At 47.0% G+C, this 21,964-nt stretch overlaps 1 protein-coding gene and 1 pseudogene across 2 annotated transcripts in view; one reads left to right on the top strand and one right to left on the bottom strand.

Moving 5' to 3' along the window:
• Positions 1-21,964, top strand: part of USP32 (ubiquitin specific peptidase 32) — a 1,504,025-nt gene that overhangs the window by 114,874 nt on the left and 1,367,187 nt on the right. For both annotated transcript variants that reach the window (XM_086954917.1, XM_086954918.1), the window contains exon 2: positions 1,028-1,155. In XM_086954917.1, coding sequence (XP_086811043.1) covers positions 1,028-1,155 — 128 coding nt within the window. The remainder of the gene's footprint in view (positions 1-1,027; positions 1,156-21,964) is intronic.
• LOC147729956 (uncharacterized protein C1orf50 homolog pseudogene) lies at positions 12,845-21,144 on the bottom strand (annotated as a pseudogene).

The following is a 21,964-nucleotide window of genomic DNA, read 5'->3' as shown; positions in this document are numbered from 1 at the left end:
ATTCCAAAGCGTATGACACCTCACACAACATGTTTTGATGAAGCCAAACCAAAGTTAGCATTAACCGCGAGGATTATAATGCACTTAAGAGTATATGGTATGGCTATATCATAGAACAGCTATAAGGACATGGTTCCGAAAGCTGCAGACAGGCTCGGCTCATGCTAGAGCACCATCTCACATAAAACCAAGCACGCTGCCTCTGGGATTGTCAAGGCCTGCCATAGGAGTGACTCATAGGTATGTATTTGTCTATATATAATGGTAGGTATAGGAATACTATACCTAAGCAAGGGGTGATTACACGACCTTGCCCCAGCTGAGTGATCAGCCAGTGGTGTCAGTTTGGATGGCCTGCCAGGGGTGGCATAATACATGCTGCAGCCCCTGGTAGGCCTTGGATGCACCTATCCCCTGGGTACCTATGGTACACTATACAGGGGCTCACAAAGGTGACCCAATACCCAATTTGGTATGTACCTAAAGTACATGGTATGAATTTAGAGAGAGCACAGCTGGGCTGTGGGTCTGATTAGCAGGCCCACAGCCACACTAAAGTCGAAAAACCAGTAAATCACAGCAAAAAGTTGGGTTGACCATAGGAAGCAGACCCTACTCTCCTACAAACGTTTAATAAAACCCTGATTACAAAAATATATTTAAAGATGTCAGTATGTGCACTCACATGCGTTGGGTGCTATCTTCAAATGTTTTCGTAAGACTTTATTACGAAAGCATTCAAAGACAGCCAACTGTTTGTGCTAAAGTGTGTGCATGCACCCATAGAATTTTTTTTAATGTTTTGGTAATAAAGGTTTATAAAAATAAAAACGCTTTAGCAAAACCAGTAGGCTGACCACCCACGCCAGAAAATAAGCATTTTGGATCAGCACCCTTATTAGCTCCTTTAAATGACTTGTAGAGATTACTTGTGCCACACAGGAAAAAAGTTAGCATTAAAGTATCACCTTTATTAGTAGAAAAAACGTTTTACTCTGGTTTTAGTAATATTTGTTTCTTTTTCCAGTTACCGATGTGGAGCTGAAACGGCTGAGAGATGCCTTTAAAAGAACCTGTGGACTGTCATTTTACATGAGCCAGCAGTGCTTCATCAGAGAAGTGCTGGGTGATGGCGTGCCTCCAAAGGTTGCAGAGGTAATGTCGATGCTATGCATTCATTTTTATTAGAGACCTTTAGATATTGTGCTCTCTTGGTGGTAATATGCATCTGTGTACTTTAAACCCTTCATATTTTTATTATGCCACAATAATAAAACTCAAACCTTTTCAACCTGTATTCTTAAACATAGCCAGTGTAGTGCAGTTAATCATTTTTACCTTTTTAGACAGTGGCCCATAGTACCTTCAGTGTGGACTGTATAACTGTTGATAGTTTTTTTATTTATTTATTTTTTTACGTTGTGTTGTAAGAAGTTTTATTTATGCCCTCCACAGAGGGCGGGAACATTTACTTACAGGGTTGAACATTGTTACGTATTAAAGTATCCCATATAAAGAAAGTAGAGCTCTTGCTTGAAATAAGCTTTTTGGTGGGGCTGTTGGTTTTGGTACCTTCCATAAGTGACTGTAACTACATTTGCGCTGTTATCCTTGGAGAGATCAAGTTTTAAAGGATTTTACTGCCTAATAGTTTACAAATAGTTTATATCAAGATTTGTCAGAGTATTTGCTGGTTAAAAAACAGCTGTAAAAAGGACATGTGACCACCAATTGATGCTAAAAGGATGGATATGTAATTGCTGCCCTGGTATGGCACGTTCTTGCATTGACAACAGAGCATAGGCATTCCCACCGTAATAGATGCAGAAGGACAGAGATGCCTCTTTTAAAACCAGTTCGGCTGCAGTGACTGTGTCCGCCTGTCTGTCTGTGATAATGTCCAATCTCCGCCAAATCCGGGTCAGCCAGATTTTTTTTTTTTTATTTCTTTTCAATAAAATAAACAAAAGAAAAACATTAGCATCAGGTGAACAATTATTGATATCATTGTGAGGTTTAAGTTGTCATTCTTACAGAAACAATAATCACAATATAGATAAATTTTGGATCACGGGGATTCCTGTGGTTCTACTTCCCTTTGTCGCATTGGGGGTGTACATAATTCGCCACGATAACTATTCCAAACCCCCAAATATTCCCCCACTTCTCCAGACAACCCCTGGCCACTTACACTGCCCTTTCTCTGAACATGCACCAATCTAGATCTTCGGTCCATTTAGTAATCTGGGATGGTCGGCTGGCTCCCCATATCTGAGCAATATTGCGCTTAGCTACCATGCATGCCAACGTTACCCACTGTTTCAAATATTCATTCAAATCCATGGGCTCCCATACATTTAAGACACACCTCCGGGCCTCTGGTCGTATCTTTACTCCCAGTACCCCTTTGATCTCGTCGTGCACCGCTGCCCAGAAGGTTTGTATCTCTTCACAGTGCCATAGTATATGCATAAAAGTGGCAAGTTCCCCACAACCCTCCTACATTCTCCGCTAGACGCACGCCCCATATGCACTAACCTAGGCCCCTCGAGATATGACCTATGCAAGATCTTAAGCTGCACCAGTCGGAGCCTCCTCTCAATTGCAACCACTTTGGGGGAGGAGACTGCCTCTACCCAGTCTTCATCATCCAATTCCAGTCCATCTGCCACCCACGCTGCTCGAATACTCCCCAACGGGTCCTCCATATTGTTAACAAGCTTCCTATAGATTAAGGAAATAATTTTGGTCAGGATTTGCCCGTCTAACACTCGGTCCTCGAGCGGAGAAGCCTCCAGAAGTTCCGCATCTCTGGATATGCGAGTAAGAAGAGCATGTCTAATCTGTCGGTATCGAAAGTGTTCATTATCATTCAGCCTGTACAGTTGTTTTAGGAATTCAAATGTCTGCACACTGCCCTTCCCCCACACATCTTTAATCTGACTGATTCCAATGAGGTCCCATTTATCGAACCCCTTAGACCTCCACAAGCTCCCCAGCTTCTCGGAAGAGAACAGCAGGGTAGGCAGCGTCAATCTGCCCTGCCACCCCAAACTTCTGGTTGAAGCGTGCCAAATCCGAACAGCGTGCGCCGTCTGGCCCGTCAGCGCGAACCTTCCAGGTCTGGCGTACAAGGCTTTCATGATATCTCCACCCGGTGCTTGCCCACGATCCATAGCATATCCTGGGTCCCCAGGGGGCCCGTAAAACATGTGGTTCGACGCCACCAGGTGCGAGGCCCAGTAATATTTCCTCAAGTCTGGGAGACCGATGCCTCCATCGTACCGCGGGAGGACTACTTTGGCAACAGCTATATGGGGCCTGCCTTCCCATAGAAGCTGCAGTTGAAGTGTCTCAATCCCCTTAAAATACGAGAGCGGCACAGGATCCATTGTGTTTTGGAGTATGTACAGAAACAGAGGTAAGGCGATCCTCTTGAATAATACCGCCGTCCCGAGTAACGAGAGGGGGGGAGCCCTCCAACGCTCCACATCCTTTCTAAATCGATCCAAAACGGGCCCCAAATTATTAGCATACCTCATCTTCGGGTCTAAGGATATATAGATACCAAGATATTTAAATCCTATCAATATCCTACATAGCCGCCCTCATCATTAACAAGGAAATTGACTTGGCCATCCTCACCGAAACATGGCTCAATGAATCATCGTCGCCTACCATGGATCTTTTAATACCACCGCAATATAACATCGTCAGGTTAGACAGACCAAGGAATGTGGGTGGAGGCATAGCTTGCATTCACCGCTCAGAGATTGAGGTCTGCCAATTCCAATCTGACCCCCTAGAATCCTGTGAATACCTTGGTGTTAATGTGAGAACACCAAATAATCAAAGCTGCAACTTGCATGCATTCTACCACCCACCAGGAGAAAACGCAAAATTCACAGAGCAACTGACAGAGATCATAACAACTAACTCTAATTCTGACGCTATTAACATATTTCTAGGTGACTTTAACCTCCACTGGGATGACGGCAATGACAAACTGGTTAACTTGCTTAAAGACTTCCTTAATGAGCTAAAACTTACACAAGTATGCAACCAACCCACGCACACACAAGGAGCGACCCTAGACTGGATTATCTCAAGAAATACAGAGACATCAATCCTCGCTATAGACCCATGTGATTGGTCGGACCATCACATCATAACATTCATGATACTGACAATGAAAAAGGGAAAGACCGTGCAACCACGCAAGCTCAAGAAATTGATACGAGACACAAAAGAAGCCAATATGGAACTTCTGGTTGAAAGGTGTGAGAATGTCCTGAAGCCTCCCAACAATAAGCAAAATGTCAATGAGCTGACGGATCACTACATAACCTCGATCGGTAATATCGTTAATGACATCATGCCCCAAAAAATGAAAAAAGTCTCAGAGAAGCCAAAAAATCCTTGGTTTAACGAGTCACTTAACGAGGACAGGCGCAAACTGAGAATGGCTGAAAGAAAATGGAGACAACATCCTTCTTCCCCTGAGCTGAAAGCCCTCAGAAAAACAAGGAAAGAATATAACAAAAAGATAATCGACTCCAAAAAAGAATTTTTCAGAGCTGAACTGGACAATGCCAGAAACAGACCCCGAAAACTCTTCCAGATCTTAAAACAACAGTCAAATAAACTAGCCAAAACAGTTCAAGAGAATACAAATACTCCCATAAGTTGCGAAGAATTCTCCTCATTTTTCTCGGAAAAATCGAAAATGCTAGAAGTTGAACTCACAAAGGCAGCAGCAAACCTTATGACCCTTCCCCCACCGAAAAAAGAGGCCAATATGTCAACTGAAGGTCTCCAAACAAAAAACAACGCAAACTGGGACACATTTGAACTATACGACCAAGAAAAGATCACCAAAACGCTGATGGAACTCAGACCAAACAACCATTATCAAGACCCTCTACCGGGAAAGTGTGTAAGAGAAATCAGCCACACTCTAATTCCAATCTGGACTGAGATAGTAAATGCCTCTCTGGCTCAAGGGATCCTCCCTGACTGTCTAAAAACAGGTCAGGTAGTGCCCATCATCAAAAAACCAACAGCCGATGCAACAGACCCAAATAACTATCGACCAGTGACTAACATCCCTCTACTGGCCAAACTCATTGAGAAATGTGTACAGGGCCAATTAAGCCAACACATCGCTAAGTTCTCCCTACTTGATGACTGCCAATCAGGTTTCAGAACAGGGCACAGTACTGAAACTGCGATTCTGCATATTGTCGATGACGCCCTACAGGCCCTAGACCGAAATCAAACATGCCTACTGATTCTTCTCGACCTGTCAGCAGCATTTGACACGGTAAAGCACGAAGTACTAATGACCAGGCTACAAGACAGGATGGGCGTATCCGGAAACGTACTGAAATGGTTCAACTCTTTTCTAAAGAACAGGACCCAGCGATTCCAGGTTAATCAAGCAATCTCTTCCCCAAGCCCCAATACAATCGGGGTCCCACAAGGCTCAACGTTATCCCCGGATCTATTCAACTTGTATGTAGAACCTCTCACTGAGATCCTTCAAAAATCACAGATATCCTATCATATGTATGCAGATGACACGCAAATTTACATGAAGATCAGCTCTCTTGAGGACATCGACCGAATAAACCATACTCTAATGGAAGCCTTGCGATGGTTAACAACGAACCATCTGAAACTAAACGCCCAGAAAACAGAATTCCTGCTAATCTCTCCGACTAAGAGCCAATCTGAAGTTAAGGAATGGACTAAACTGGTGACGGCGCTAAATTGCACCCCGACCCTCAGCTAAATCACTAGGAATCACGCTAGATGAAAACCTCAACATGAAAGAACACATCAACTCAATGGCCAAGAGCGCCCGCTTCCACTTAAATTACTTAAGAAAAATGAAACCCTTTATCTCAGCAACAGATCTAAAACTGGCCATCCAATCTCTAGTTATCTCGAGGATCGAATACGGATGCACCACATTAGCTGGCCTACCGAAAACTTCCACAGCTCCATTAAAAGCCTGCCTCAACGCTGCGGCTAGACTCATCTCTGGAACGAAGAAATTCGATCACATATCTCCTCACCTGAAAGCTCTAAACTGGCTGCCTTACGAGGCCAGAATTCAAATGAAGATGGCCTGTATTACACATAAAGCTGTTCACTACAACATGCCTAGATACCTTGCCAAGAAACTTATGCCTTCAGGAGGCAACAGACCAACTAGAAGCACAAAAGACTTCCTATTGCGACCAGCCTTTTTCCACAAGATAAAGACCTACAACAGAGCATTCTCCGGAGCTGCCCCCAGAATCTGGAACTCACTACCTCCAAACATCAGGAAAATTCAAAACACAGTAACATTCAAACGGGAACTTAAGTCTCACTTGATGAGTAAATTCCCTACATAGAGAATCCGTCTGATTACTGGGATGATCATTTACGCTACCAGAGGGGGCCCTCATCGAAAATTTGGAAAATTGATGGCTGACAACTGTCTGTTTTGCATGGTCAAGTCGAGGATTGTCATGTTACTGCTTCCTCTCATACCTGGGAACTTATACTCTATCTCACAGTCATAATCTATATAACTGCTACCTCACTATATTTATTTAACCATATTATCTTTATATGCACTGAATTACCTTATAACTCTACCTCTCCATGCTTGTACCATTACCACGACACAAGCTAAGCCTAGTTCGTCACCAATTGCTAATTGCACAGACATTAGGAAGTATATATCTAACATGTCTATACAGTACATTACCTTCTACCTCATAATTATGTTTTTTGTTGATTTACTGCTACTATAATGTTTACATATTATTCTTTCCTTGTTAAGCGCTCTGATACCCACGGGTCTTGTCCGCGCTATACAAAACTCTATAAATAAATAAATAAATAAATATTCAATCTTTATCGGGCATGACTGAGGGATCACAGGCGGCACTCCCGACAAAACAAACACTACCGACTTTGACCAGTTAATGGCAAATCCGGAGTATCCACCAAAAATGGCTTGGGGTTAGTAGCAAAATATCATCCGCATACAGCGAAATCTTGTCTTCCCATTCAGGCGTCCACCGCAGGCCACGTATCGACCGCTCCCACCTGACCCTTGCCGCCAGAGGCTCCAGGGGATAACGGGCATCCCTGCCTCGTGCCTCTACCGAGGGCAAAATCCGCGCATCTACAATTACTTACAATCACTCTGGCCAATGGAGAGGCATACAACAGTCGAACCCAGCCGATAAACACCGGGCCAAAGCCCAACTTGGCCAGAACAGCAATGAGATAGGTCCATTCAACCCTCTCAAATGCCATAGTGGCATCCAAGGAAACCAAGACTGCCAGCTCCAGTATCTTGTGGGAACCACCCAGTATCCCATGTAGCCTCCGCAAGTTGAGGGCCGTGTTTCAACGTGGCATAAAGCCAGATTGATCGGGGTGTATCAGGGTCGTAATGACCTTGACCAATCTGGTGGCGGGCCGACAGTAGGACCAGGTCATGCAGGCCACCCAATGCAACAATGTTTGTGGCATTCAGCCCAGCTGGCGTGATTCTCCCTCTTCAAATCCTAGCATGTGGGCCGGACCATCGCACCCAGCACCAGCAGCGTTGCCGTCTCCAAGCCACCCCCACTCCGCGGCACCTCCAAACCTGCCGAACTCTGCCACGCCACTCCGTGGTCAGATCCGACAATTTCAGCCCGCCGGCGAGGTCACGCTGCCGTAACCCCCAGCAGCTGTGCTCCTCATTGCTCTCCACGCTCCAGGGCGCCGCTCGCTATCGCCGCAGCTCCGGTCCCCACCACAACCACGTGACCGGAGAGTCACGCAGATTCCCAGCCAGCAGATGGCGACCTTTGGCGGCAATGATGTTCCCTTTGTCACTGATCGCGGGCCGGCCCGGGCCCTCCAGCCACACACAGAAGGTATTACCACAGTACTTTTGGGGGGGGGGAAAGAGGAGCAAAAACTAGCACCTCCAACTGCGTTAATCCCGATGGCACCCCCGCAGCGGGCCGGTCCGTCGGCACCGCAGCAGGCCCTCAGTCCCGGGTCAAACGCTCTGTCTCTTCTTCTCCTTTCCTCGGGCGCCGCTCCGCACTCAGCACCGCTCCGGGACCGGAGCCATAAGCAGGACCTCCGTCAGCACCACGGCCAGCACCCCGGTGAATAATAGGCCCACTCCTCTTCTTCGCCTGCGGGGCGGTCCGGACACTTCCGGTCGCCGTCACCGATGTTATTCCATTACTCTCCAGCCACCAACGTCACTCTGGTCGCCGGGCTCATCCGCCCCTCGGCCGTAACTTCCACTCGATGCAACTCCGGCCCCCGTTACCGCAGCGGGACCGGAGAAACGGCTGGGAGCACAGCTGCACCACAGCGAGCGGGCAGCTCACTCCAAAACAAGGATCGTCCCAGGATCGTCTACAGGATCAGCGAGCTGGGAGGCTAGCTACGCGGAGCTGAGGTCCTAGGCGGCCATCATGCTCCCAGCCAGAATATTTGATCATTGATTGGCTTTTGTGACTATTTGCTTGCTCATGCTATAGCTTTCCATTCTTGTCTTGCGTTTTTCATTCCCTTGATCCATAGCTTCACAACCATCCGTTTGATTGGTTGACTTGTAATCTTAACCTCCTTCCATTCAGGGTTCCACTTTTTTGGTCTTACTTTTGTCAGCACAGCTGACAAACATCTAATGTTTCTAATACATTTACAGTAAGTAGGCTTTAGGTCCACCCAATTCAAACGTTTGTGTTTTTTCCGACCAGCCTTTCAGCCATGGACATGAGACCGTCAAAAATGGCTTCGCTCAGTCCAGTGCTGATCACTCTCGCTAATGCTATTGGAATGTTTGCACTGCAATGAATAAGGAACTGTTTCACTGCTATAGGCTTCCATGGGCTTCTCAATGCTGGAGCCCACCCTTTCCTCTTTATCCTCCTATGTCCTCTCTACAGGTATTCTTACTTCAATATCCAGTAAGTGTTTAGTCCCATCCGCTTTCTTTCTGATGCACTGCTAGCCGCAGATTCTTCACCTTTTGAATGTTACCCAAGCATCAGTCTGTGTCCTGAACCTTTTCAGCAGTACCTCTGTACTGACGTCTTTTCGCTCTGGAAATGATCTGAGGAGCTTATATTGGCGGCATTCCAGAGCGCTGTCAGTTCCTTTTTTTCCGTAACACCAGGCGTGGATCCGGACTTCTCTCTTATCTCTCAGAGACACTTACCTTTCTATTTTCCAAATTTTCTTCAATGTACAAAAGATTTTAAGCCCTGTAGTGAGTGCACAAACAAATGTCTATGACAGATCCCCAGCAGGTGTGCCTGTGTTGTCTGGGCTCAATTCGCGACTCCAAGGCCTACGGTGACTGCGTGTCCAACACGAAGGTCATCCGGGATTGCAAAAACGTTATATCTCCTAACATAAGAAGACTCCTTGCTGAGAACATGCTAGTCATGGTCCAAGATTTGGTCCTGTTCTCACACCAGGAGTCATGAAAGCCTCTATATAGAGACTGGTTTTTGTCATGCTTGAAATTATCCGCTAAGTCCAAAAAGAAATGCAAGAATTTGAAGCAGGACTTTGCCCCCTCTCGTGTTTGCCTGAGCAGGAGGAGGTTGGCACCATTAACTATCAGTCTCATTCACAGAGTATCCTGACTTAAGAGTCGATCCCACAGCTTGTTCCAGCCCAACCAGAGTTTCCAGTGCCATCTGCCACTCCACAACAGGTCGACTCATCCCACGCAGTCATTTTCCGGCTCTTCAGATCCTTTATAACTCTATCTAGCATGTCTTTGGACCCCAAGGAGCCGAGAGGCCTTCATCTGGAGTATCGCTGGCAGGTTCTTACTTGGCTCCAGTTGGACTGTCAAGCCATGTCTTCCCTGGACCGGATACAAGCTTCCGAGGACCAGTTTCTGGCATTCCAGCCGTCTTCAGCCCGGCTTGCTTGAATCCAGTGGCAAAGTGAGCAAGGGACTCACGTCTGAGCATACCCTGCCCCCCTTATGGCGTCCAAAAGCGGTGAAAAAGGGGGTGGTGAAGACGGCTGGAATGCCAGAAACCGGTCCTCGGGAGCTTGTATCCGGTCCAGGGAAGACATGGCTTGGCAGTTCGGGCTGGACTGTTCCCATGAGGCACAGGGTCAGACTGATTTGCATATAGCCATGTCTGAACTGGGGTGGCAGAGTGGGCTAAAGAACGGTGATGGATGGAGTGTTTGATTCAGATGCTCCGTCCATCACCACCCCCTTGTGTACAGGAGGCTATGTAGGCATCCCTCCATACGTTCACAAAGCACTTCTGTTTTGACAGTCTGGTTCGTTGAGAGGGGTATATTGCCCGCTTGGTCCTGAAGGCCTTTTCAGTTTGAGGACATTACAGACCCACCTCCAAATAGGTACTGCTTTAATGATCTTTCTGATGGAGACATATCTGCAGATTTCTCACTGACCCTCCCAATCTCCCAATTCTGTGATTGGCTTCTATCCATTAATAAGATCCTAAGTCTAGGAATCTGCACACTGGTCGCATCAATTTGCTTTTGGTGCTCTGCGTCTTGGACAGTCTCAAAAGCAGCTAATGTCTGTATCCAAGAGTGGCGCCTATATAGGCATTACGCTTACAGCTTGGAGAGGTACTGCTGAGAGGTGTCTGGATCCAATTTGACAATTGGAGAATATTCAAAAGGTGAGACATATGCGCCTAGATAGTCTCTATCAGAAAGAGCATTACTAAAGGTAATTAGCTTGTTAATTTCTACTTGACTTGCTCCCTGGTCTTTAAGTGGAGCAGGATTTTCTGGGTCTCGGCTTCTTAAGTAATTAAAAACGGACTTTTAACTCCATGCGCGCTAGCGGAATTCCGCTCCTGCGCTGAGTTTTCGTAAATCGCACTTTACGTGACGAGCTGGGCTCGTCATCAGCGTGCGAGGAGGCTACGCCATGACGAGCCCAGCTCGTCATCAGCATGGAAAGGGTTAAAAGGGCCCCTGCTAGGCTTTTATATTGATGCCCTTTACAGGGAAAACACTGATCAAGTTCTCAACAATGACTGTAAACACTACTAAGGTAATCCATGTGAATATTTTACCTCATTTACATACCTAAGAGTATTTACTTTTTTCATGATTCCCTTCTAGATTTTAGGTCCAGCATTCGAGATCTCATGTATATACTTTAGTATATACTTATATGTGTATGTACTTTGTGGGCACTGGAGATCAGCCCTAGGGCTTGTCTGCTTCTGCTTAGGGACTTTTTCTGTTCAACTGTCTTGATAGAAAACGACCAGTAGAGGTAACTAAAATGCCAGAATTTCTGCTGAGGGACTTTCTTTTTTTTCTGGCAACTGCCTCTATTTAACTTTCTTGATAAAAAACGACCAGCAGAGGTCAGTAAAATACCAGAATTACTTTAGCATTCTCTAGATTCCAGTCCATAGAAATTGTCTTCCACGAGCACCCGTAGACAATAATATTATTTTAAATCTTCTATTTTCAGTGAACTGACTACCGAAAGGGCCTGATTTTATATTAAAACCAGAGTTTTGGACTATACCATTTCCTGCTGAAAGGCAAAATTTCTCTCCATGTGTTCCCATACCTGGCATGTCACGCAGTTTGGTGCTTACTTTCCCTCCATGTTAAAGAACAGTAGATGTTTCAGTACCCAGGCTAATGTGCTGCATAGCTAAATACATATAAGGTCCGAAAGGCGAGACCGATTGCATTGCAAATGCTTGTTTTTCATGCAGCCAGGTTTTTGAGTTTGTGCACATTTCCCTGTCAATGCAAACCGCAAATTTTTTTGCGCTGCAGAGAAACTGATATCTGCAGGTCATTTCATAGCCAGGTAACTAGTTGTTGGGTACATTCTTTAGAATTATTTTAACAATATTGTGAATGAAACCTGTATATTTTTAATATAGTTTAAAATAATTTTGAATAGCTAGAAACGTTTGGACAGCTACTTTCTGTACTTAATAATAAGTATGGTAATTATTGCATTCCAGGTATTAGATGTTTCACACCACTCCCTTGCTTCGAGGAAGTTATATACTGTCCAATTACAAGTTTTACATCGCTGTTCAGGCTGCCCGCATTTTTTTTGCAACTTGAAAATATGCAGTGATCAGAGCTGCTCACATGAAGCAAGGTCTAATATTAAAAATCTCATTACAGGTTTTTTTTAGGATACAGGAATACATACTACTACAAGGGTTTATTAGTGGCTCAGTTCACACTCGGACTCATTCAGACAGATATATCTCTGCCGCCTTTCTCAGTGTAACAATAATTGCATAACAGAATCCAAGAACTTATTCTGTAGTTTGGAAAAGGGTGGGCTATAAAGAACCATAAAAGTATTTCGTTTAAAAAAAGAATATTGTTATTCATGCAAACGTTACACTCAAACAGTAACATAATGTTATTTGATTAGTGCTCCCCTTACGTTGGTGCACACCATTTTCTGTATCACATATGTCGTTTGAATTATTTTCATGTTAATTCAGTGTGAATGCTGGAAATGGCCTGCTCTGTTCATAAATTTTTAACCATGTTTAGAAATGGGAGTAGGCACAAGATTTGTTTCATGACGTATTTTTGTTTTTCACAAGGAAGTGTTTTTCTGCTTGGAAATACACCCTGACAAAGAGAGGAGGTTACATCCCAGAAGCTTTATACTGAGCACATTGTCTAAAAAAAAAACAAAAAAAAACATAACACCTTTTTGTGCAGATAACGTAATGTGCATGTGTTCTTTTTTTTTTTTTTTTTTATATATTCTTTTATTAAAAAAATCTAAAATATAGTAAATACATTTCTGATTGTATGCAACATACATCTTCATATGTGCTACAATATTTATTTTTGACAGTAACACTTCCACCCCTGGTAAAAAATTGTGTAGGGGCGCATGTGAGAGAGGACACTTTTGAGACCAAATGTTACTTCTGAATCACAAGACCATATTGAACAAAGTGGTCCAATCAAGAAATTGATATCTCTGTTGAAGAACATTTAGATACAGATAGTTAAATATGGACTCCAGAAAAAACTTGTATTTTATTGCAGTTAGCTTCTTTATGTTGCCATATTAAACACATCAACTTATTTTCTTCATGATATATATCAATGGGTGAAGTTGTAAGACGTCAGACTTTATGATAAATAACCTATCACAAGCTGAATATATAGCCGGATATCGAAGTTATACATCCATCAGCTTCAATTGAGAATTCCTTTGAAGTTTGGTTCTTCACATTCGGGCAGTGCGATCTGATGATTCAATAATTTGTCAATGATGCTGATTTCTGCATCTCGTTCGTCAATGCTCTCAAAGGGTGTCCATGACATGTCATGCTGAAGCTTAAAGGCACCAAGAAACTCATGAGGGCAACTAACTCCCCAGTCCTTAGGTGAAAGGATTGAAAAATATCTCTGTCCACTTTCTCTCTTGTACAAGTAATATGTATTTCCTGGTTTCTTCACAACATTACAGGCAGCATGATGAAGATCAGCATCTCTTTTTGCCTCTTCCAGGACCTTCCGTGCCTGTTCTTGCAAGAAACGAATCTGCTCAGCAATAACAGTCAGCTTGTTACAAGCATTGGCTCTGATGAATTCATCAGCCTTTTGCACCTGTTGAGCTAGCACCACAAGGTCGGAGGGATCGCCGATCCGATTTGTTTGGTAGGAGCTGACCAACTTGAGCCCACTTGGGTCAGAGCGGCTTTCCACGAGGGCAACCGTTGTTGTGGTAGTGCATGTGTTCTAACCTACCTTCACGGTGCAGCTGCAGGGAATGTGAACCAATCGTCCATTCACTAAGGTAACTGGAGGGATTACTTTTCAGAGCATCCAACTCAGACCACTAGGAAGGAGCTTCCTCCGAAGCCGAAGCCTTTTTTTTGTGTGAGTGATACTAAAAAGTGAATGGGGAATAATTTGTAGGGCAGGGGGCACAGCTTAGCTTCCAGATCACCAGCCAGAATGAGAGCTGTGCCATTGAGAAGAAGAGCTGCTCCGTTTTCTAATAGTGCTGCACCGGAGTGGATTCCTGCTTGGGAGATCACCAAAAGATGGCAATCTAGGCAGAAAGATTAACCGGGCGTTGGCAATTGCTCATCCCATCGAGGTCTCCTGCAGTTTTAGCGCTAACCTGGTAAGGGTGTAATTTAGGGCCTTTACACCCAGTCTACCCATTCCAGAGAGCAAACCGCTCACTAGAGATCAAGGATTGCTTGACACTGGGCTCCATCCTTATAAGGGCACCAGGCAGTATTTCTGCCATGGGGGATGTAGAAATTGGGGATTTGCCCCCCCCCCCCCTCCCACCCCCATCTGCCTCACTTTATTTCAAAAATAGGACGGGCATTATTCAGGCTGTTGGGTCGCTGGCACCCAGGAAACCCTATCAACAGCTGCCATTTCTGAAACCCAGGGTTATCTAGTGTACTCTAGGCTTGTATGGAACCTAGTATATGTCCTTACCTAGAATGCCCTGAAAACCTCAAAGTATGAGCCAAAAAGCATTATTTTCCCTTATAAGTGAACAAAATCTCCGGCATGTATTCCCACACTTAAACTGATAAAAATACCAAGGCACCCCCCAACCCTTCTTTTTTTTTTTTTTTAATTTTTTGGAACCTTTATTGCACAGTATCAGCAAACAAGTACGGGCCTACAACCATCCGGCCGGCCTCGACATCTTTGAAGCAAAGTAGCAAGTTATGCAGCAGCTCAGTAGTACCTTAATACAAATATAGCAATCAATTTGAGTTGCACTGACTAGTATCGCACTACCGAGAAACAGGAGAATTTAAGGTTCATTTTAATTTTTTTTTTTTTTTTTTAATTATATTGTGAAGTATAGGAACTAGGAAGGATCAGAGTCCATACAGTCCACCAAGGGCACGAGTGGGCCATGTTTACCAGAAAAGTCCAGCCGAAGGAGCATAATCAAAATGGCGGCAATGTAATAATCCGAAAGGAGAAACAATCACAAAGCACGGTGCATGCCAACCGCTACCCCACACCGAACCACCCTACTGACCCGAAGAAAAACAGGAAAAGGAAAGAGTGTAAGAATAAGAAAGAAAAAAAAAAGGAAAATAAGGCCCATAGAAACTAAAACGGACAAAATAACCCCCCCCCCCTCTTGCCCCCCACCCTACACGCATGCAGAGGCTACGGCCTACCCCCCCCCTAGCAGTGTGCCTGTCGCCCAATAAAGAATACCCGAAATACAGACGCAGAAAGAAAAGAAAGAAAGAAGGAAGCATATAAAACCGGAGGAGGGCCATACATATATACTCAAAACTTCCAACATGTACATTTCTGGCCGCCCATCCCCAGACCCCATAACCGAAATAAGACCAATGCTCAATTCCCCCGGCTATCCATCATCATCCCAGCAGTGCGAGCAACAACAATCCAGAAAAGAGAGGAGACATCCTCAACCTTGCCCCCTGCGGTTCGGTACAGCGACATAGTCCAGCTGCATAGTAGCCATCTTGGATGAAGTAAGCGAACGGGGTGACCACATCAGAGTAGGACGCTGGCCACCAAAGTCTATCCGACACATAGCCATGTATTTAGCAGTGGTACAAGAAGAAGCAACGCACAGCAGTGATCCTCCAAGGTCGGCCGGCCCAAGCAGTAGCAACCGCTCCAGGATAAGATAATGAGTTATGCCAGTAGTCCCCAAAGGAGTCACTAGACATGGCGCCCGGAGAAGAGTCCCCAGCCATTTCACAGATGCAAGAACATCAGATCTCTCCAAGGATGTTTCAGCCGGCACCTCAACAGTAGCAAAATCCCGCACCCCCAACGCTTCCGTGTTCACCGGGGCAGAAAAACCACAGTAGTCAGACACAGGGTGTGGCGCAGTGTCCCGCACTCGAGGGCAACCACATCCAGTCAGGGGTGCTTCAGACAGAATCGCATCCAGGCGGTCCCCCAAATCCCGGGCAGCAGTACATAGGGCAGCTCTCAGGGTACCTAGAGCGCCCAAAATATCGCTAACCATCATGGGTGCCTCAGGGAGAAAGGACGCAGCAGTCCCCTGCACACGGGGCGCACAGACGTGTAACAGACCTGGAAGCTGGCCGCCAGCACCTCCAGCAGATAGCTGATTACCCCGCCGGCACTCCTCGTAGCACAGCCAGTCCGGGGGCACAGGGGCAGCACACTCCATTCCTACACCCCACACGGTGTCGAAGTGGCTTGGACAGTCGTCCGTATCTTCAGCCGCAGCCCGGGGGCCTCACCTTCAGGTGCCGAATGCTCAATCACTAAAATGACGCCTACCACAGCGCTCAGGGAGACAAAGTAGCGAGCGGAGCCGTCCACGGGCTGGGGAGACGACTCACTGTATCTCTCTCTCAGCGGGGGTTCACAAAGCCTGCGGGTAGCGGAACAAGGTAGGATTTTCGCTGAAGAGAACACAATGCGGCAGCTACGTTCCACCGGCCGGCTCCGCCCCACCTGTAATGGCCGCTGTTGTTGTGTTCAGGCCCGGCCGCACCCGGGGAACAAAGACCCGGTCACCGCTGTGGAGCGCCAGGAGGAGGCGAGGGCCCCCCGTCACCTCCACTGCAGGGATCGTACAGGAGAGCACACCGTTGGAACCGGGTTCGCCTCCCGATTCCGATGACGCCACTTAAAATCAGGATCGCTGGCAGGATGAGGCGGAATACGGGATAAAGGCGAGAGGGTCGGCAGAGCCGAGGAATTAGGCGGCCATCATGGTTGCGGGCTAGGCTCCTCCCCCCCCAACCCTTCTTAACTCCCGTACCACCCCCACCCAACCAAATGTGTGGATTGGCCTACTTCAAGTCATAGACCAAAACTGTAACCATGTGAATACCACATATTCACTACACTAACTTGACACATCCACGTTTTGAGCGGTTCCTCTTGCCCGGCAATAGACCCACCCACAGAAGTAAGGTGCTGCTTTTAGCATAAGAAATGTAGGAATGCTGGGATGTAGGAACTTTTGTTAATCCTTGTAGATTTTGGAACTTCCCCTCACAAAAATATGAGGAAAATCAATTGTTTCTGCCAACATTTGATATTTTCAGGTTATTTTGGATAAGAAAACGTTGTGGGATCCATGTAAGCCACATCACCTAGATTTCCCTGGTGTCTAGTTTTTCAGAAATGTTTGGTGGAAGGGGGTTTGGTGAGTGCTGGCTGTTCATGGGACCAAATACTACTGCTTTCCATATCCCCAGAAAGTTTGAAATTCCATGGAAAGATCTGGATGTCTCCATGTTTCAAATTGAGCTCTTTCCTGTGGGGAAGTGTGGGAACACAGAATATTAGAAAGTTAGTGGTTATGTACTGAATTTCTCTCCATTTTTATAAAATTATTCCAAATGTAAGTCTGAGCTGAGGAAATATTTTTTTCTCCAAAATACCTTCTAAATCGCAGTATGTTATGGGTAGCACTAAATCTAAATTCAGTTCCGTACAAACACCACTGTTCTTAAACTCTTAGGTTCTTGGGCACATTTCAAGATTGCACATCTTTCCTTCATATTAATTTTTATTCATTAGATCAGTGATTCTTAACCAGTAGTCCGCGAACCCTGGGGGGTTCATGACTCCTACTCAGGGGTGTCTATGATTGTCAAGATAAGAGAATTAAATAATAATAATAGATTGATCCAGTGCCGGCTTCAGGGTTGTGCAGACAGCGCCGCCGCACTGGGCACATGCTCAGGGGCACTTCACTTTAACCCGTTCGATGCATCGGACGGCCCCCAGCCGTCCGACGTTACGGTGGGCGTGTGCGAAGGATGGCCAGGGGCCGTCTGAACCACACCCACTCATTATTTCTCCCGCATAGCGGAAAATTAGCACCGCGGTCAATGGGTTAAAATATCATTCGGTTAGAGGCACATGCTGCAGAGTTCTTCTCCTGGCCTGCAATTTTCAGGCAATAGTAAAAATGTCACGTTAACTCTGGTGATTGATATACTCACTGAAGAGGTCTGATTTTTGTCTAGTGGAAGTTTTGACTCATCACAAACAAAGAGGGTCAATGTGCCTGCTGCCAAACTCAGCATTTACCATGAAGATCACAGATTTGTATGTCATGTAGGTAGCTCAGTGGCTTAATGATTTTGTCATAGAGATACTTGTATACATTACAAGTTCTCTAATATAGCACAGCAACCAGCTTCAAACAGCTGAACACAAACATCAAGGCATTGGTTTAGAAACCTATTTTTTAATCCCTCAATCGTTTTTTTTGTATTCGGAGGTTGCTAAAAAAAAGTGCCTGCCTTTGTGTGGTAATATTTTTTTATTAGGGCAGGCAACCACAACTACTCCATTACATTTTAAATTCTGGCATTCTCCGTTACTCCAGGCCAAGCATTCTTGACATTCAGTGCCAACCAGGACGATAATAAGTAGCTCATAGATCCTGTAGCCCTCATTTCCTATACAATTTATGTATGAATCTTTGGAGTGAGGGGGTGAGGAGGGTAGAGAAAGCGATATCGGACACCATATACAGGCAGGAGTAGCACTTGAAAAAAAAATTAAATGAATGACACCAAGGCTATGAAGAGATGAGGTGCACCGTTGGTAGGTGTTAGTTGGGTAAACCATGGAAAAGAAGGTAATTGTGGGAAGGTCAACAAAGATTACCCCACCAGGTGCCATCAGCGTTAAAGTATAGATAACACCTCTGATCAACTAAGCATACAAATAAAGTACATGATTACTATACTATATAAATGGGCCGGCAGATCAACAAGTACAAAATATTTATAATTTATCTGAAAGAAACACTTAGTGATAGATTCCTTACCTTGGAATTACCCCCAGGCATCAGACTGGATCCGGAAAGTTTTTGGACAGCAGTACCCCTGTGTGTGGTTAGGCGTCGTCGTGCGGCTCTGCATGCGTCATTGGCACCGGGATGACGTCGCTGGAGCTACTTAGACACGCCCACGCGCGCTTACGTCAGTTCTTTCTTTTTCGGAGCCAGCAAGCTCCGATCCTGGAAGAGCAAGTACCCCCAGTCATTTTTTGACGGATCTTTTCGAGGCCTTTGAGCTCATCTTTTCGAGTCGATCAACTCCTGGTATTTCAAGAACTGCGGGGACTGTCATTGCATGATGTCGGTGACCGACCCCCACCACGTGTGTCTCCACTGCCTCGGGCGCGACATTGACCCCAAGTTGTGCCCCGACTGCCCGGCCATGGTGCCGAACACTTTGCAGGAGTGGTCCCGAAAGTTGCTGGAAACCTGGCAGTCTGCTCAGGGGCCGCTTGAGGTCCCGGTCCCGTGGAAGGTCGAGGGACCGGTCACGGAGCCGTCCTCATTCTTCTGGATCGAAGTCTAAGCACTCTGGGTCAGGTAAGTCAAAGCATTCCAAAAAGAAGTCGAAAAAGCATTGTCGCTCCTCTACTTCCTGTCGTGCCTGAGGGTGCGGGCGGTGCCACCCCGCGGCTCCGGCGGAGCCTGAGATGTCGCCACCAGTCTACCTACCCTTTCTGAGTCCAGGGGCGACACCACCCCGCGGCTCCGGCGGAGCCTGAGATGTCGCCACCAGTCTACCTACCCTTTCTGAGTCCAGGGGCGACACCTGCTCAGGTGCAAGGGTTTCTTGCTGCCATGGCCCGACTCTTTGGGCCGTCTGGCCCCGCCGGTGCGCCTGCGGGCCCCACGGACCCCTGACTGGGGCTCCTGCTTTGCCATCACCGGCGGCTCTAGCCCCGACGCCGCAGGACCCTAGGGATCCGGCATCGAACACCGATTGACGCCGGTTGAACTAGTGACACCTCCACCGGCGCCAATCTCCCCGGCACCGCTTCTGACATCGCCCGCTTCTCGGGACGACGTTGTACCCAGGTTTTCGCCGCGACCCAGACACAGTGCCCGATCGGCCCTTTTGTGCCCTGTGTTCATCCTCCTTATTTTGAGCCTGTTCCACAGACTTCGGAGGAAGGGGTCTGAGGACCTTCTAGCACAGCACTGTGCTTATGATCCGGACTGGGCAGAGGATTGGGGATGCCAGTGGTCTTGACACCTCACCTGACCTTGGCATGCTGTCTCCTCCTACCGTGGCTATGGAGGATTGAGCCAGTTACGCAGTGGTGTTGCGTAGGGCAGCCGAGGCTCTCCATCTCGAACTCCCTAAGGTGGCCGTCAGGACTAACCTCCTGACAGAAGTGCTCCAACCGGCAGCTACGTCTTCAGAGGCCTTGCTGCTTTTTAATGAAGCACTATCTGACGTTCTTTTGGGCACCTGATCCAGGCCCAACACAGGGGCTCCTGTGGACAGGAATGTGGCCTGATGCCATCGCCCGTCTCCGGGCGACCCCCTCTTCCTTACCCAACACCCTACCCCTGAGAGCTTGGTTGTCCAAGCTTCTGCATCCCAGAGTGCGTTCCCTACCACATCTCCAGATAGGGAATCCAAGAAGCTGGATCAGCTTGGCAAGAAACTGTTTTCATTTGCCAGCTTAGGGCTGCGGTGGGTGAACACTGCATGCCTCTTGAGCCATCATATCAACTCTCTGTGGGACACGGTTGCGCAAGTGCTGCCCAACTGCCCGGAGGAGGCCCAGGCAGTTCTTTCCCAGTCGGTTGCGGCCAGGAGAGACGCAGCAAAGTTCACCATACATTGTGGGCTGGACACCGCCGACTCACTGGGCAGGTCAGTTTCCACGACGGTGGTGCTTCAGTGCCACGCCTGGTTGGGGACAACTGGCTTCTCAGTGGATGTCCAGAACACTCTGATGGACATGCCCTTTGATGGCATTCGCCTTTTTGGCAATAAGGCAGATAGTGCGTTGGAGTGCTTCAAGGACTCCCAGGCTACGGCCAAGTCCTTGGGCCTGTAGGCCGCTCGGCTCTTCTGCCTTCTGCTTTTCGCTCCTTTTGTGGCCACGGAAGGGACCCCCCAAAGTGTTTGCAGAGGCACAGGCCACAGCAGCAGCAACTTCAGCGTGGACGTGGGAACCGGTGAGGCGGTTCAGGGGCCAGGGGGAGGGTCAGTCCAGCTCAAACACCCACAACATCCACTTCAAAACCTTCCTAGTCCGACCTTTCAGGCCCATCAGACACCAGTGGGTGGATGAAAATACCATCATCTCCGCCATGGGCGCGACATCAGCAGTGGGTGCTGCAAATTGTCCAAAGGGGTTACTCCCTCCCCTTCGAGACAACCCCTCCAGCCATGCCACCTCCGTACCACCCCATGTCCGGGGTCACTTGGCACTTCTCCAGCAGGAAGTTGTGGCCCTCTTGGCCATGGGGGCCATCAAGCGCGTTCCAACGACAAAAGTAGGTCACGATTGTTATTCCCACTACTTTCTGTTTCCTAAGAAGGACAAGGGCCTGCATCCTATCTTTGACCTTTGGCACGCCAATCACTTTCCCCGGAAGGAAAAGTTCAAGATGCTCATACTTGCTCAGGTCTTGTCTGCCCTGGACCCGCAAGACTGAATGGTGGCTTTGGACTTGCAGGACGCCTATTTTCATATTCCTGTCCTGCCTGCCCACAGGCGCTACCTGCGATTCAGTAGGCCATGAGAACTTTTAGTTTACTGTGCTCCCTTTTGGCCTTACCAGAGCCCCTTGGGTGTTCACGAAAGTGATGGCAGTGGTCGCAGCTCATCTGCGCAGATCAGGAGTCACAGTCTTCCCCTATCTCGACGACTGGCTGTTGAAGCGGGCTTGCCTCAGGCAGTTGTCTCCCACCTCCAGACTTTGGCCGACCTCCTGCATTTGCTGGGGTTTTCCATCAACGTACTGAAGTCGCACCTTATTCCCTCGCAGATGCTCCTTTTCATCGGAGCGGTTCTGGACTCTGCTCAGTTTCGGGTTGATCCTCCATAACAGTGAGTCCAGTCCAGATTGGGGAGACCCCACTTCCGAAAGACTCGGTCCAACATCGGTTGGTGGATCTCCCATTCATGA

The sequence above is a fragment of the Lissotriton vulgaris genome, chromosome 2_1 (genome assembly GCF_964263255.1).
Source record: "Lissotriton vulgaris chromosome 2_1, aLisVul1.2, whole genome shotgun sequence".
Lineage (NCBI taxonomy): Eukaryota > Metazoa > Chordata > Amphibia > Caudata > Salamandridae > Lissotriton > Lissotriton vulgaris.
Note: the sequence above shows the minus strand (reverse complement) of the source record. Positions and strands in the feature narration are given on the sequence as shown.